The sequence below is a fragment of the Oncorhynchus clarkii genome, chromosome 12, assembly GCF_045791955.1.
Source record: "Oncorhynchus clarkii lewisi isolate Uvic-CL-2024 chromosome 12, UVic_Ocla_1.0, whole genome shotgun sequence".
NCBI lineage: Eukaryota > Metazoa > Chordata > Actinopteri > Salmoniformes > Salmonidae > Oncorhynchus > Oncorhynchus clarkii.
In genome coordinates, this window is record NC_092158.1 from 14539416 (window position 1) to 14556846 (window position 17431).

Sequence of the window (17431 nt, forward strand, 5' to 3'; positions counted from 1 at the left end):
TTGATAGTTATTGAACATATAAGAAGTATTTTGGACACTCCATGATGATGAAACAAAATAAAAGGGAAAATAATACCAACTTTGACTAAAAGACAAACCTTTATTTCAGACATTACAGAAGTTTATAGACACAGACACAAAAGCCTGTTGAAAGCCCAGCCCAAAAAATGCAGTTCAGTTGAAAGAGATTTACTGTGTCTATTGCTTGTTACTTAAATATAGAAATAAATAGTTTAATGCACAAAGCAAAACCTTTTATTAAACAACAGCCATGTTAGTCATGTGACAACTGAGTGACAGATGTCATATGATACATCTCATTGACTTTCAGTACATCTCATATTATTGTGTTATCATATTATTGTATGCATACTATATACTATATAGCTCATAGTGTCCACAGACATATCCATGAGGCTGTGAAAGGAACAGGGAAGACTAACACTCTGATGGGATTGAAACAGACATCCATGTTAGTGGAGGCCCCTGAGGGTCAGTGGGTAAGGCTGGCCCTTGACCACGATGTGTGAGAAGAAACGATCAAATCAAATGTTATTTGTCACACAGGTGTAGTAGACCTTACTGTGAAATGCTTACTTACAAGCCCTTAACCAACAATGCAGTTTTAAGAAATTATAGTTAAGAAAATGTTTACTAAATAAAGTAAAAATTAATTTAAAAAAGAACACAATAAAATAACATTAACGAGGCTATATGAAGATGATGATGATGATGATGATGATGAGGCCCTTCTCACTTCTTCTTCTTCTTCACCTCCTCCTGTATCTGCTCCACCTCGCTGGACTCATCCACCACCTTACCGTTGATCATAGTCTGAGTCACCACCTTCACTATCTTCCTGGTCCGCACATCCGGCTCCTCTGCAGGGAAACGAGAGGAAGAGGTTGAGGAAGAGGATGAGGAAGAGGATGTCACAGTATTGCTGTAACCCAACAGGCTCTGATTTGTAACACGACCTATGAACTTGCCAACTTGTTGATGATATATCTACTGCTTATGAATGTGTTAAGTATAGCTTATGAATGTGTTATGTATAGCTTATGAATGAGTTAAGTATAGCTTATAAATGAGTTAAGTATAGCTTATGAATGTGTTATGTATAGCTTATGAATGAGTTAAGTATAGCTTATGAATGAGTTAAGTATAGCTTATGAAAGAGTTAAGTATAGCTTATGAATGTGTTAAGTATAGCTTATGAATGTGTTAAGTATAGCTTATGAATGTGTTATGTATAGCTTATGAATGTGTTAAGTATAGCTTATGAATGAGTTAAGTATAGCTTATGAATGTGTTATGTATAGCTTATGAATGTGTTAAGTATAGCTTATGAATGAGTTAAGTGTAGCTTATAAATGAGTTAAGTATAGCTTATGAATGTGTTATGTATAGCTTATGAATGAGTTAAGTATAGCTTATGAATGAGTTAAGTATAGCTTATGAATGAGTTAAGTATAGCTTATAAATGAGTTAAGTATAGCTTATGAATGTGTTATGTATAGCTTATGAATGAGTTAAGTATAGCTTATGAATGAGTTAAGTATAGCTTATGAAAGAGTTAAGTATAGCTTATGAATGTGTTATGTATAGCTTATGAATGTGTTAAGTATAGCTTATGAATGAGTTAAGTGTAGCTTATGAATGAGTTAAGTGTAGCTTATGAATGATTTAAGTATAGCTTATGAATGAGTTAAGTATAGCTTATGAATGAGTTAAGTATAGTGTATGAATGAATTAAGTATAGCTTATGAATGTGCTAAGAATTCCTTTTGTAAGTACACCCCAAATAAAGTGCTACCAAATTGATGCAGTGAGTAGTCAGTAACACTACGTTACAACATTGAGACTTGTGGTATTATTTTCATCTAAGGCAGTTGCTAGGGACAGCGCTGTTTTGGGTGTTTGCTTTGTTTGCAGGCTTATGAAACTGCCATTAGTCTGTGGCCACGGCCCCTTGATTTGATGCCAGGGTGGCGGAAGCAGCACAGAATTAAGTTGTACATTTGATTCTGACATAAGGCAACACCGCTGACCCTATTTTAAACCTGCAGTGTAAATAGGTGTTGGGCAGTTGGCTTTGTCAGTGAGCCAATGGCCCGGAGTACCTCCACTTTACTCTATAAGTCACCGACAGTACCTACACAAGCTAGCCTAGGGTCGTTTCCCAGTGTAACTGCTTGGTGTAGGGTAAAGTTGCCCCTAGATTTTGATCTTGGGTCAGTTTTGCAGTTTCCCGACTAGGATTGGGGGAGGGGGAGCTGATCCTAAATCTGTACCTAGGGGAAACTTCCCCCAGGAGCGTAACCCCCCTGGACCTTGAGCCTGGTGAACATTCAGACCAATGAAATGCTCGATGAAGGTGAGAGTGAGTTGGAGAAGGGAGGAGGGATGAGAGAAGGGAGGAGGGATGAGAGAAGGGAGGAGGGACGAGAGAAGGGAGGAGGGACGAGAGAAGGGAGGAGGGACGAGAGAAGGGAGGAGGGAGGAGAGAAGGGAGGAGGGACGAGAGAAGGGAGGAGGGACGAGGAGGGACGAGAGAAGGGAGGAGGGAGGAGAGAAGGGAGGGAGGAGGGAGGAGAGAAGGGAGGAGGGAAGATACGAAAGAAAGAAAGGGAAACAAACGATGGATGGGTGACCAGGATGGGTGATCAGGATAAGTCCATGCAGTCCATTTGAGAGGCTGAGGTGAATTGAGGTCTCTCTGTGTGAGAATGAAATGACCTATTCATGAATGAATGGGGACTCTTTTCACACACCATGGATGGAATTACCTAATGTCACACTGATACCTTTATCAGCTTTCTCCATCCAGGTGTACGGTCACGTCCACAATCATTTTAATCGTTTCTTTTATTTTTTATTGAACCTTCATTTAACTGGGCAAGTCAGTTAGGAACAAATTATTATTTACAATGACGGCCTACCCCGGCCAAACCTGGAAGACGCTGGGCCAATTGTGCGCCAATCAATCAATGTTTTTCTGAGTAAGTAATTGTTGATGTTTGCTTAGGTTAGCCTGTGTCAATGAGGATGTGAGAGTGATGTCAAGTTAAAGTATTGTTACTCACGTTTTGGTGATGGTACTTCTTTTATCCTGCATCAATAATGGAAAAAGAATGTGCTCAATGACTTTAACTGATACATGGAAATTGCCACTGGCAGAAGATGTTATGTCCCAGGAAGAACAATTATCTGTTTGAATCAACTCAACTGAGAGCAGAACTTTCCTGGATATACAGTACTAAGCACCCCTTATTTACATCTGACCATAGCATTATATGTAACAAAGATAGAGGAAGAGAAGCGTTTCCAATGACATCATCAATTAATTAGTAGACAATTAGCAGGCAATGCCTACTCATAATTGGTTAAAATCACACGATGCACACGGATGATGTCTCTGGAAACACTTATCTTCCTCTATATTTTTTTACTACAAAACATAGAAACGTGCAATTTTCATATATGTTAATGTTGGGGTGGTGCTGGAGATGATGAATATGAAGTTGAAAATGTCCCTTTAAACGTTCACATAAAGACGATCATCCTCGTGACTCACGTCTCCTCTCCCTCCAGCAGTCTCCTGTAGGTGGCGATCTCTATCTCTAAGTTCTGCTTGATGCGGAGCAGCTGTTCATAGTCCGTCTTGTTGCGCTGCAATAAAATACAACACAACTTTATTAGTCCATTTGTTACTGTAAACAACGGAGATGTGAATACAGTTCCACCTCCTTAGCCGCTGGGCTACCAGTGAGTACCTGCATGTCCAGACGCAGCTGAGACAGGTCCTCCTCCAGCTGGGACAGCGTGGTCTGCAGACGCTCCATCTCCAGGCTGTACTTCTGACCAGTCTCCCCCAGGTTACCCTTCAGAGCTGACACCTGGGGTGGAGAGGGTGAGTCCGATAAAGAAATCACATCAAATCAAATGTTATTTGTCACATGCGCCAAATACAACAGACCTTACTGTGAAATGCTGAATACAACAGGTGTAACCTTACTGTGAAATGCTTACTTACAAGCCCTTAACCAACAATGCAGATTTAAGAAAAAAAAAAAAAAGTAAGAGATAAGAATAACAAATAATTAAAGAGCAGCAATAAATAACAATAGCGGGGCTACATACAGGGGGTACCGTTACCGAGGTAATTGAGGTAATATGTACATGTAGGTAGAGTTATTAAAGTGACGATGCATAGATAATAACAGAGAGTAGCAGCAGTGTTCCAGGGGGGGAGGGGCAATGCAAATAAACTGAGGACGAGACAAACATGCATGCACACATGAACACGCGCAGATTAAATGTATACCCGATACACCTTCTCATCAAATATACAGTGATGTACACGCGCAGATTAAATGTATACCCGATACACCTTCTCATCAAATATACAGTGTGTGATTACAGAAAGGAAGAGAATCTGTACATACAGGTCAGGGGATGGGTGTCGTTATAACACTGATCCCTACACTCTTAGAAACAAGGTGCTCTCTAGAACCTGCTAGAAGAACCATTTAAAGAACCCTAGAACCAAAAAGGGTTCTCCTAAAGGAGTGTATCTGACCCAACATCAAGGAAGGTGAGATATATTTACAGTCAACAACATGGGTTGTCCATAACATGGGTGGGGAAAAGAGCAAGGATCCCATCGATACTGTAGTTGTGCTGGTTGTCCAGCTGTAGATCCCCAGTACAACACAACGCCCAGTTGACAGGTTCCTAGTTCCTACCTGTTTGTGCAGACTCTCCAGCTCCACCTCCAGGTTCTGTAGGAAGCGCTGTCTCTCCACCAACTCACTCTGAGCCCCCCTGAGAGCCTCGTTAGACTCCTTTACCTCGTTCTGCACCATCTCCAGCTGTAACACACCACACACACGTTCCTAAATGCACCGCACCCCCAGGTTACTGAAAACAGTAACACACGTTCCTGAACACACCTCACCTCCAGGTTACTGAGAACAGTAACACACACGTTCCTGAACACACCTCACCCCCAGGTTACTGAAAACAGTAACACACACGTTCCTGAACACACCTCACCCCCAGGTTACTGAAAACAGTAACACACACGTTCCTGAACACACCTCACCCCCAGGTTACTGAAAACAGTAACACACACGTTCCTGAACACACCTCACCCCCAGGTTACTGCAAACAGTAACACACACGTTCCTGAACAAACCACATCCCCAGGTTACTGAAAACAGTAACACACACGTTCCTGAACACACCGCATCCCCAGGTTACTGAGAACAGTAACACACACGTTCCTGAACACACCGCATCCCCAGGTTACTGAGAACACTACAGTAAGTTACTAGATACCACACCTGGGTTCACCTGGATATGATAACTATGATACGCCTGAATCGTAACTTGAGATACACATGCATTTCCAACGGGAGATTTGCATGAACATTTGAGTCACAGGCACTTATCTCATGTTACAAATCAGCCCCTAGAGACTAAACTCTAGTGTCTAGTTTCTGGCATGGTGATGCACCCAGCCAGCCAGTCTCCCACTGACCTTCTGAGGTCCCCAGCCAGCCAGTCCCCCACTGACCTTCTTGAGGTCCCCATCCAGCCAGTCTCCCACTGACCTTCTTGAGGTCCCCATCCAGCCAGTCTCCCACTGACCTTCTTGAGGTCCCCATCCAGCCAATCCCCCACTGACCTTCTTGAGGTCCCCATCCAGCCAGTCTCCCACTGACCTTCTTGAGGTCCCCAGCCAGCCAGTCTCCCACTGACCTTCTTGAGGTCCCCAGCCAGCCAGTCCCCCACTGACCTTCTTGAGGTCCCCATCCAGCCAGTCTCCCACTGACCTTCTTGAGGTCCCCATCCAGCCAGTCTCCCACTGACCTTCTTGAGGTCCCCATCCAGCCAATCCCCCACTGACCTTCTTGAGGTCCCCATCCAGCCAGTCTCCCACTGACCTTCTTGAGGTCCCCAGCCAGCCAGTCCCCCACTGACCTTCTGAGGTCCCCAGCCAGCCAGTCCCCCACTGACCTTCTTGAGGTCCCCATCCAGCCAGTCTCCCACTGACCTTCTTGAGGTCCCCATCCAGCCAGTCTCCCACTGACCTTCTTGAGGTCCCCATCCAGCCAGTCTCCCACTGACCTTCTTGAGGTCCCCATCCAGCCAGTCCCCCACTGACCTTCTTGAGGTCCCCATCCAGCCAGTCCCCACTGACCTTCTTGAGGTACCCATCTAGCCAGTCCCCCACTGACCTTCTTGAGGTCCCCATCCAGCCAATCCCCCACTGACCTTCTTGAGGTCCCCATCCAGCCAGTCCCCCACTGACCTTCTTGAGGTCCCCAGCCAGCCAGTCCTGAACTAACCTTCTTGAGGTACCACTGCTCAGCCTGGTCCTTGTTCTTCTTGATGATGCCCTCGTACTGAGTTCTGAGCTCTGACATTACTGTGCCCAGTTCAGGTCCACCACGGCCCGCGTCCACCTCCACGTTCACAGTCTGAGCAGCAATATGGCCCTTCATAGACTCCACCTCCTGCAGAGAGACAAGTCATACATAAATCAATCAATCAATTACAAATGTTGTCACAAAGTACCAGGGGTTGGAACTTTTTTCCAATGGTGTCTTTCTGAACAGAACCATTACTTATTTTGTTCCGTCCAATGTTCCGACCAGTAAAATAAAGTTCTGAAACGGTCCGAACCCCCCAAAACGTACTTTTATATCGCTCCTTTCTGTTCCTTTTAAAACCTCTGAGATGATTGTATTTTTTACATTGAGCTCGACATTAAAATACTCAGTGCGGAAGGAGCAGCTTGCTACGGAGCAGGCAAACGATTACATCTGTATGGGAAAGTCATTAAGAGCAAATTGTCTTTTGCTGTAACAGAATGGTTTAATCATAATGAAAGCCAAACCCTTACACTGTGCTGCCAGTCACTGTGGACAGACAAGTGTAGGACATGAGATGAGACTGAGATTTTACAGTGAGAAAGGGTGGAGGAGGAGGCTTGCCTTGAAGCTCTGGGCATCTTATTATGGTCTGCATAATCTGAATTAGGACCACAGAATTATACCTACGAGGAGCAGAGTCTATGGAGGAACTTTGAATGTCTTTGAACATCCGAGAGTTGTCTTAATGTTGGACAAAGCTAACGTTAGCTAGCTAACAAGCTTGTTTGTGCAGAGCAGCACTAGAATTAAAAGCACATCTTACCTTTTTGTGGCTAATAATTTCAAAGGGAAATGTGATAACTACAGTATCCTCAACTAGCATTGAAAAAGTTCATCCATTCTGATTGAAAATCTCTCTCCCTAATTCCTGAATCACGCTTGTAACATCATCAGTAGACTACAGTAACCTATGTAACATCATCAGTAGACTACAGTAACCTATGTAACATCATCACTAGACTACAGTAACCTATGTAACATCATCACTAGACTACAGTAACCTATTTAACATCATCACTAGACTACAGTAACCTATGTAACATCATCACTAGACTACAGTAACCTATTTAACATCATCAGTAGACTACAGTAGCCTATGTAACATCATCAGTAGACTACAGTAACTTATGTAACATCATCAGTAGACTACAGTAACCTATGTAACATCATCAGTAGACTACAGTAAACTATGTAACATCATCAGTAGGCTACAGTAACCTATGTAACATCATCAGTAGGCTACAGTAACCTATGTAACATCATCAGTAGTCTACAGTAACCTATGTAACATCATCAGTAGACTACAGTAACCTATGTAACATCATCAGTAGGCTACAGTAACCTATGTAGCATCATCAGTAGACTACAGTAACCTATGTAACATCATCAGTAGACTACAGTAACCTATGTAACATCAACACTAGGCTACAGTAACCTATGTAACATCATCAGTAGACTACAGTAACCTATGTAACATCATCAGTAGACTACAGTAACCTATGTAACATCATCAGTAGACTACAGTAACCTATGTAACATCATCAGTAGACTACAGTAACCTATGTAACATCATCAGTAGACTACAGTAACCTATGTAACATCATCAGTAGGCTACAGTAATCTATGCTTCAGGAGGAGTGAGGGCTTTGCATAGGTGCTTTGTTGAGTTTAATTGTGGGACTAGAAAAAAATGCTGGAACTTAAAATAACGTTATTAACCAGTTCCCATACTTTTAAAATAACGGTTCTGTTTCAGAACAATGTAGATAACCTTCGTTCCCTGTTCTGATTCTGTTCCTTTAATAATTTTGATATTTGACTGTTTTCTGTTCTGTTCCCTGAACTGGTTCCAACCCCTGCAAAGTACCTGACAGGAACCTGGCTTAGACCCCCAGACTTAAATAATGAGTCTGTGATTGACTTTGTGTTTCAGTGTATTTCTAACATGTTTTTCCCCCATGTTGATCTCTATGTTAGTTTTTCTATGCTTTTATGAATATTCTGTGTTTGTGTATTAGTCCTCCAAGAGAGCGTGTGCTGTAATACATTAAAAACCGGGTGGTTTGAGCCCTGAATGCCGATTAGCTAACATCCGTGGTATATCAGACATTATAAACTGGGTGGATCGCGCCCTGAATGCTGATTGGCTGAAAGCCGTAGTATATCAGACATTCTATACCCCACTGTGACAGAGAGAAGGTCAGTGAATTCTACACACCACTGTGACAGAGAGAGATCAGCGAATTCTACACACCACTGTGACAGAGAGAGGTCAGTGAATTCTACACACCACTGTGACAGAGAGGTCAGTGAATTCTACACACCTCTGTGACAGAGAGAAGGTCAGTGAATTCTACACACCACTGTGACAGAGAGAGATCAGCGAATTCTACACACCACTGTGACAGAGAGAGGTCAGTGAATTCTACACACCACTGTGACAGAGAGAGGTCAGTGAATTCTACACACCACTGTGACAGAGAGGTCAGTGAATTCTACACCCCACTGTGACAGAGAGGTCAGTGAATTCTACACACCACTGTGACAGAGAGGTCAGTGAATTCTACACACCACTGTGACAGAGAGGTCAGTGAATTCTACACACCACTGTGACAGAGAGAGGTCAGTGAATTCTACACACCACTGTGACAGAGAGGTCAGTGAATTCTACACACCACTGTGACAGAGAGGTCAGTGAATTCTACACACCACTGTGACAGAGAGGTCAGTGAATTCTACACACCACTGTGACAGAGAGGTCAGTGAATTCTACACCCCACTGTGACAGAGAGGTCAGTGAATTCTACACACCACTGTGACAGAGAGGTCAGTGAATTCTACACCCCACTGTGACAGAGAGGTCAGTGAATTCTACACCCCACTGTGACAGAGAGGTCAGTGAATTCTACACACCACTGTGACAGAGAGGTCAGTGAATTCTACACACCACTGTGACAGAGAGGTCAGTGAATTCTACACCCCACTGTGACAGAGAGGTCAGTGAATTCTACACACCACTGTGACAGAGAGGTCAGTGAATTCTACACCCCACTGTGACAGAGAGACCCTCTTCATTATTAACATCCTCTCCATGAATACTTGATGAAGGTGAGCTCATGTCACTGTTCTCTCTCACTGTTCCCTATCACTGCTGTCTCTCACTGTTCCCTCTTACAGGGACAGGGGGATAGTCAGTTGTACAACTGAATGCATTCAACTGAAATGTGTCTTCCGCATTAAATCCAACCCCTCTGAATCAGAGAGGTGCAGTTAGTTGCCTCAATCTACATCCACGCCATCGGCGCCCGGAGAACAGTGGGTTAACTGCCTTGCTCAGGGGCCTCTCACTGCCCCCCCCCCCCTCTCTCTCTCTCTCTCTCCCTCTTCCTCTCCCTCTCCCTCTCCCTCTCTGCGAAATACACATCTTAATATACTCAGCATATGGCACCACTGCATTGGCACCACAACCAGCTTTATAGACACACCGAGCACATCTAGGGCTAGTTATCGACAACACACAAACACACACACATACACACACCAGAGGAAAATAGGAAGGGATTAGCCAAGCACCCACACACACAGAGGCAGGCACACACACGCACACGGACGCAGGCACGTGCACACTCACACCAGTCGAAACTTACAATCACATCGTTCTACCCTGTGCCACATACAAGTAGTACAAGGTGACTTATCCCTTCACACAGGTCTGTAGTGTTCCTATTCAGAGCAGAGCAACCAGTGAACCAATGCTGTTTTGAGAGGGGTCTCTGTAGACTTGAGTAAAAAAAGCTAAGACCTGAGTTACTCAGGCTTTGAGTTACTTAAGACAAAGAGGCCTCCGGTGCTGGGTTTCAGAGTCTGAGCCGGTTCCTACTCCAAGCTTCCAAGGGGATGTAGAGTGATACCACCACTGGGACAGAAATGAACAGAGGACCAGTCTCTTCCCCTTTCAGACCACTTACGTGATTCAGTGGTCTGTCATTCAGTTCAGACCATTCGGTCAATGGCCAGTAAGAAGAGAAAAAGTGACAGAGGACATCCTTGTCTTACTCCAGTCAGAGATATCTCCCCATTCTAGGAGAGCATGGGTTCAGTTATAACCTGGCTATAACTAGGGACCCATAGTTTTTCCTGGCTTCGTAATGAAGTGAGGAAAAACTCCTGGCCCCTCTATCCCAGAGGTCAAAACTGGTTAAAATGACATCTTGATGACATCATTTCCACTAGTTTTGTCTGTCAGGATACCATCATCCTTAATAAAGAAAGTCCACCTCTCTCCAATTTCTGACTTATATGCTTTAAGATGGATAAAGTCCTAATCTACGGAGCTACCTCCTCTCACCTCCTCATGGTTCTTCTTCAGGAAGTAGATCTCTTCCTTCAGGCTGTCTAGGTCTCCTTTCAGGGACCCAATGATCTGATCATGGTCCACCTTGGCCTTCTTCAGGGCCAAACAGTCCCTCTCCACAGACTGGGACATGCACAACTCTGTCTCCCACCTGGAGGAGGAGGAGGAGGAGGAGGAGGAAGAGATTGAGAAGTGAGAGATTCTGAGGGAGAGATTGTGAGAGCTTTGGTGACTAATGTTTCTAAAGTATTCAATACAGATAGTAAAATCAACATTACACTTGAAGAAGGGGTGGGGTTGGGTGAGGGAGGAGGGGAAGGATTAACTGACACAAACACAGACTAAAACACACACAAGCACACAGTTGCACTATGCAGACAAATATTTGTCTACTTAGTGCAGCGTTGGTGTGGAGCCTGAACATACATCTGCAAACCATGTTTGAAGAGCTTTCACTTCAAAACTGAACTGGACAGATGTTCAGAAGCAAACACAGAGAAACACACTCACTTGATCCTGAAGTCGTCAGCTGCCAGTTTAGCATTGTCAATCTCCAGCATGAGGCGAGCGTTCTCCAGTGTCTTCTTCCTCACCTGAGGAAAGACAGGGGTCAGGGTAAGCGTTACCTTTCACATATCTACCACGTACTAGTACAATTTTACAGTTGAAGGTTTCCATCATCTCTAATGTATCTTAAACTGACCCTTTCACTGTCACTTAACCCTCACTTACTGAAACACTGACTCCATATGCATCCTTGGGATATTGGGTAATGCATTAAACTGTACCCGTTTAAAATGGCCTTATGCTCATCTATAACCCACCATCTGGTGGGGCAGTCTAGCGCAGGTTAAGTAAAAGGGTCTATTTCTGCTAATGTTAAACACCTATTAAAGAGAGTCACTGTGTTAACACTTGTATGGTAAACCTGTACGTGTACGGGCCACACGTGTGTACTGAGCGTGACTATGTTCACAATGTGTAAATACACATCATGACTCAGACATAGACACAGTGTCCTCATTGTACAGTGAGAAAAGAGCATTGGTTAAGTTACGTGGGGTGAGAGAGAGGGCTCATGGGAACGTAGGGACGCTGGGAACCCACCTCCTGTTCCACCTGGTGGGCCTGGGCCATCATGGTTTCGAAGTCGTGACCTTTAGGGAGGCGCTCAATCATTATCTGCTTGATCCTCAGCTCCAGGTCTGCGTTGGACGTCTCCAGGGAGCGCACCTAAGAACAAGACTTATCCATTATCTTGCAAAGTGCTTGCTCAAGGGTACAACGACAGGATGGCACTCAGGATCAGAAGAGGACGGGCTCATTGTAATGGCTGGAAAGGAATCCATGGAATGAGGTTAAACATGTGGTTTCCATGTGTCTGATGTGTCTGATAACGTTTCATTAATGACATTACAGATATTACAATGAGCTCTTCCTCCTAAGCTCCTCCCACCAGCCTCCTCTGTTCAGGAAAGCAGCTAGCTCACTCTACACTAGATTTCCAGTCAGATCTAGGATTTGAACCAGCGAGCCTCCGGTTGCTGAACCACTTCTCTAACCCCTACCCCCTAGGCTACCTTCCACCCACCTTGTCCAGGTAAGTGGCCAGGCGGTTGTTGAGGCCCTGCATGGCCTCCTTCTCGTTGGTGTGGTTGCCCAGCTGCCCATTGAGGTTCAGGGTGACTGGAACTCTGTTCAGGTCATGGCTGATGGAGGCGGAGCGGGTCAGGGGGCTGGTGGCAAAGGACACGGCAGCTCTGGAGCGGGCACGGCCGCTGTCTCTCAGAGACAGGCTTGAGAAAGAGGGCTGACGGCCCACAGAGAAGCTCCGCACTGAGAAACTGGACGACATGACGGCGCTGTGTGGGAGATGACAAAGAGGAAGAAGACCTGATAAAAATTTGAGGGTCGGAACGCTGTTGTAATAAACACACTTGTGTCGACTTCACATAACTAATGTGGCCTCAAGAAAAATGTCTCTAGTCTAGTGATGCTTCAGCTCAGTTTCATATGTAAATCCTCAAAATAGATCAAGGTCATTACACCATTGATTGTTGCAGTATGCAAATAATTATTAAAGGCACGTAAACCTTAGGCTAGTATAACAGGTCTGTCAACATACCAAATGTGCATGACTTTGATCAGACGGAAACAATATATTCATGGGCTAAAAAGAACACAGCCTGGGGGCCATTTTGACATCGCTGCTGTCTATTCAAACCAAGAATCAGCCAGTGATAAACCTCAATGGATTACTATTTTTACAACTACTACACTGTCTTTATGATTACTAGACAGTTTTTATGACTACCAGACTGTCTTTATGACTACCAGACTGTCTTTATGACTACCAGACTGTCTGTATGGCCACTAGACAGTTTGTATGGCCACTAGACAGATTTTATGACTACTAGACTGTCTTTGTGACTACTAGACTGTCTGCACGGCTACTAGACAGTTTGTATGACTACTAGACTGTCTTTACGGCTACTAGACAGTCTTTGTGACTACTAAACTGTCTTTATGGCTACTAAACTGTCTTTATGGCTACCATACTGTCTTCATGATTATCAAATCAAATCAAAGTTTATTTGTCACATGAAATGCTCACTTACAGGCTCTAACCAATAGTGCAAAAAAGGTGTTAGGTAAACAATAGGTAAAATACAGTTGAAAATAACAGTAGAGAGGCTATATACAGTAGAGGCTATATACAGTAGAGAGGCTATATACAGTAGAGAGGCTATATACAGTAGAGAGGCTATATACAGTAGCGAGGCTATATACAGTAGAGAGGCTATATACAGTAGAGAGGCTATATACAGTAGAGAGGCTATATACAGTAGAGAGGCTATAGACAGTAGAGAGGCTATATACAGTAGCGAGGCTATATACAGTAGAGAGGCTATATACAGTAGAGAGGCTATATACAGTAGAGAGGCTATATACAGTAGAGAGGCTATAGACAGTAGAGAGGCTATATACAGTAGAGAGGCTATATACAGTAGAGAGGCTATATACAGTAGAGAGGCTATATACAGTAGAGAGGCTATAGACAGTAGAGAGGCTATATACAGTAGCGAGGCTATATACAGTAGAGAGGCTATATACAGTAGAGAGGCTATATACAGTAGAGAGGCTATAGACAGTAGAGAGGCTATATACAGTAGCGAGACTATATACAGTAGCGAGGCTATATACAGTAGAGAGGCTATATACAGTAGAGAGGCTATAGACAGTAGAGAGGCTATATACAGTAGCGAGGCTATATACAGTAGCGAGGCTATATACAGTAGCGAGGCTATATACAGTAGCGAGGCTATACACAGTAGCGAGGCTATATACAGTAGCGAGGCTATATACAGTAGAGAGGCTATATACAGTAGAGAGGCTATATACAGTAGAGAGGCTATATACAGTAGAGAGGCTATATACAGTAGCGAGGCTATATACAGTAGCGAGGCTATATACAGTAGAGAGGCTATATACAGTAGAGAGGCTATATACAGTAGAGAGGCTATATACAGTAGCGAGGCTATATACAGTAGCGAGGCTATATACAGACACCGGTTAGTCAGGCTGATTGAGGTAGTATGTACATGTAGATATGGTTAAAAAAGTGGCATATATGATGAACAGAGAGTAGCAGTAGCATAAAGAGGGGTTGGCGGGACACAATGCAGATAGCCCGGTTAGCCAATGTGCGGGAGCACTGGTTACTAGACTGTTTTTGTGATTACTAGGCTGTCTTTGTGACTAGTAGACTGTCTTTATGGCTACTAGACTGTCTTCACGGCTAGTAGACAGTTTGTATGACTATTAGACTGTCTTTGTGATTACTAGACTATAGCGAGGCTATATACAGTAGCGAGGCTATATACAGTAGCGAGGCTATATACAGTAGAGAGGCTATATACAGTAGAGAGGCTATAGACAGTAGAGAGGCTATATACAGTAGCGAGGCTATATACAGTAGAGAGGCTATATACAGTAGAGAGGCTATATACAGTAGAGAGGCTATATACAGTAGAGAGGCTATAGACAGTAGAGAGGCTATATACAGTAGCGAGGCTATATACAGTAGCGAGGCTATATACAGTAGAGAGGCTATATACAGTAGAGAGGCTATAGACAGTAGAGAGGCTATATACAGTAGCGAGGCTATATACAGTAGCGAGGCTATATACAGTAGCGAGGCTATATACAGTAGCGGGGCTATATACAGTAGCGAGGCTATATACAGTAGAGAGGCTATATACAGTAGCGAGGCTATACACAGTAGCGAGGCTATATACAGTAGCGAGGCTATATACAGTAGAGAGGCTATATACAGTAGAGAGGCTATATACAGTAGAGAGGCTATATACAGTAGCGAGGCTATATACAGTAGCGAGGCTATATACAGACACCGGTTAGTCAGGCTGATTGAGGTAGTATGTACATGTAGATATGGTTAAAAAAGTGGCATATATGATGAACAGAGAGTAGCAGTAGCATAAAGAGGGGTTGGCGGGACACAATGCAGATAGCCCGGTTAGCCAATGTGCGGGAGCACTGGTTACTAGACTGTTTTTGTGATTACTAGGCTGTCTTTGTGACTAGTAGACTGTCTTTATGGCTACTAGACTGTCTTCACGGCTAGTAGACAGTTTGTATGACTATTAGACTGTCTTTGTGATTACTAGACTGTCTTTGTGACTACTAAACTGTTTGAGACAATCAACAATTACTTCATCCCAGTTTACAGTACAATCATCAACATGTAAATTACCAATCTGGTATCAGAAGAGTTTCCCAAGAACTGTCAGAAAACCCTTCATATCTTACATTACTATGGGGATAGTTATTGTTGTTATTATTCTATTCAACAATAAGGTAGAAAGCTAGTTTTTACCTCTTGTCAATGACAGAAATCACAAAACCAAGAACAGACATGAGTTCAGATGAAGGAGTTCATAGTTATGTTCTGTCTAAAACAATACTAGTATTGTTTGGTGTTTGCATGGTAAACAGACAGTGTCCACAGTCACCAGCCACTGGGCACAGATGTCAGTTCAACGTCTAGTTTGGATTTACATTTGGTTGAGTTGTCCGCTAAAGTGAATTCAATGTGAAATCAACCAAAAATGTCACCCTGTCAGTGGATTTAGGGGAAAAGTTGGGTGAAAAACATACACAATTCCCTAACGTTGAGGACTTTTTGCAAATTCGATCAGTTTTCCAAGTGAATTTAATGTCATCACGTTGAGTTCTTTGGTTGAAATGATATGGAAACAACGCTGATTGGACCAGTGGGTGGGCCGTTCAATAGGTAGAACTCTCTGTCATTTAATACTCTGTGAGTTTCTCCTACCAACGACAAAACATCAGGAAAAATAAAACCTTCCTTTGTGATGTGATGAGTAGAGAAACATATAGAAATAAGGCGATGAAGGCACAAATAAAGATATTTGAACAATAATTTATAATCTTATGATCTTTCATTATAATTTAGTTTTCAATGTTTTTGTCATTACACATTTACTGTTTTCAAAAATACATTTCATTCCAGTTATTCAGACAAACTTGATTATCTATAGAAATAGTGAAATGAAACCACTGACCTGGATTCTGTTTTCTTCAGTGAGAAAGAGAAAGAGGGAGAGAGGGATCCTGGAGAATGCTGAGTCTACTGTGAGACTAATGCAACAGGTGCATTAATATAGAGGTGAGAAATGGGGAGGGGCCACATCTAAAAGTGGGTGTAGCCTCTGAAGCTTCTGTAAGACATTGGAGTTGTTCTCTCCTGCAGGTAGCTAGAAGTCACCTGAACTTCATTCAGTAGAGTAAAATCAAATATTTTAAAATAAGGAAAGAGAATGGGTCTAATCAAACAACAGAAGGCTATGTCAATAGATTTATACTGTATGTGTGGCTATGTCAATACTAAATAATTCTACTGCATGTGTGGCTATGTCAATACTACATAGTTCTACTGTATATATGTGGCTATGTCAATATTAAATAGTTCTACTGTATATATGTGGCTATGTCAATACTAAATAGTTATACTGCATGTGTGGCTATGTCAATACTAAATAGTTCTACTGTATATATGTGGCTATGTCAATATTAAATAGTTATACTGTATATATGTGGCTATGTCAATACTAAATAGTTATACTGTATGTGTGGCTATGTCAATACTAAATTGTTCTATCACTTCTGAAGAGTTTAGGTGATTGGCTATATCGATTCTAATGAGAGGGCTATAGAAGGGCTTGACTGTTTATCCTAAGGAGTTTAGGAGGTATGAGGCTGTATTTTAAGACCCTTGAGGCTACAGAGAGTTGACCGATGAAAACCTGCTCCAGAGTGCTCAGGACCCCAGACTGGGGTGAAGGTTCAGCTTCCAACAGGACAACGACCCTAAGCACACAGCCAAGACAACGCAGGAGTGGTTTCGGGACAAGTCTCTGAATGTCCTTGAGTGGCCCAGCCAGAGCCCGGACTTGAACCTGATCGAACATCTCTTGAGAGATCTGAAAATAGCTGTGCAGCGATGCTCCCTATCCAAGCTGTCAGAGCTTGAGAGGATCTGTGAAGAAGAATGGGAGAAACTCCCCAAATACAGGTGTGCCAGACTTGTAGT

The 17431-nt window shown here is 43.2% G+C and overlaps 1 protein-coding gene across 1 annotated transcript; it reads right to left on the reverse strand.

Annotated features, from left to right (window-relative positions):
* Nucleotides 1–80: 80 nt before the first annotated feature.
* Nucleotides 81–16512, reverse strand: LOC139421875 (keratin, type I cytoskeletal 18-like). Its single transcript, XM_071173004.1, has 11 exons — nt 16404–16512; nt 12389–12659; nt 11905–12030; nt 11308–11390; nt 10792–10948; nt 6357–6524; nt 4749–4874; nt 3777–3899; nt 3578–3672; nt 3087–3112; nt 81–881 (listed from the first exon to the last, which is right to left on the reverse strand). Exons 2-11 carry the CDS (start codon nt 12650–12652, stop codon nt 754–756), a joined length of 1296 nt encoding a protein of 431 aa, XP_071029105.1. The 5' UTR covers nt 12653–12659; nt 16404–16512; the 3' UTR covers nt 81–753.
* Nucleotides 16513–17431: the final 919 nt, after the last annotated feature.

Excerpts from the sequence above, each read along its gene's own strand:
- LOC139421875 (XM_071173004.1), bottom strand. The coding sequence starts at position 12,652 with ATGTCGTCCAGTTTCTCAGTGCGGAGCTTCTCTGTGGGCCGTCAGCCC. Across the intron at positions 12,031-12,388 it reads TGGCCACTTACCTGGACAAG|GTGCGCTCCCTGGAGACGTC; the intron begins GTGGGTGGAAGG and ends TCTTGTTCTTAG. Across the intron at positions 11,391-11,904 it reads CCCACCAGGTGGAACAGGAG|GTGAGGAAGAAGACACTGGA; the intron begins GTGGGTTCCCAG and ends GTCTTTCCTCAG.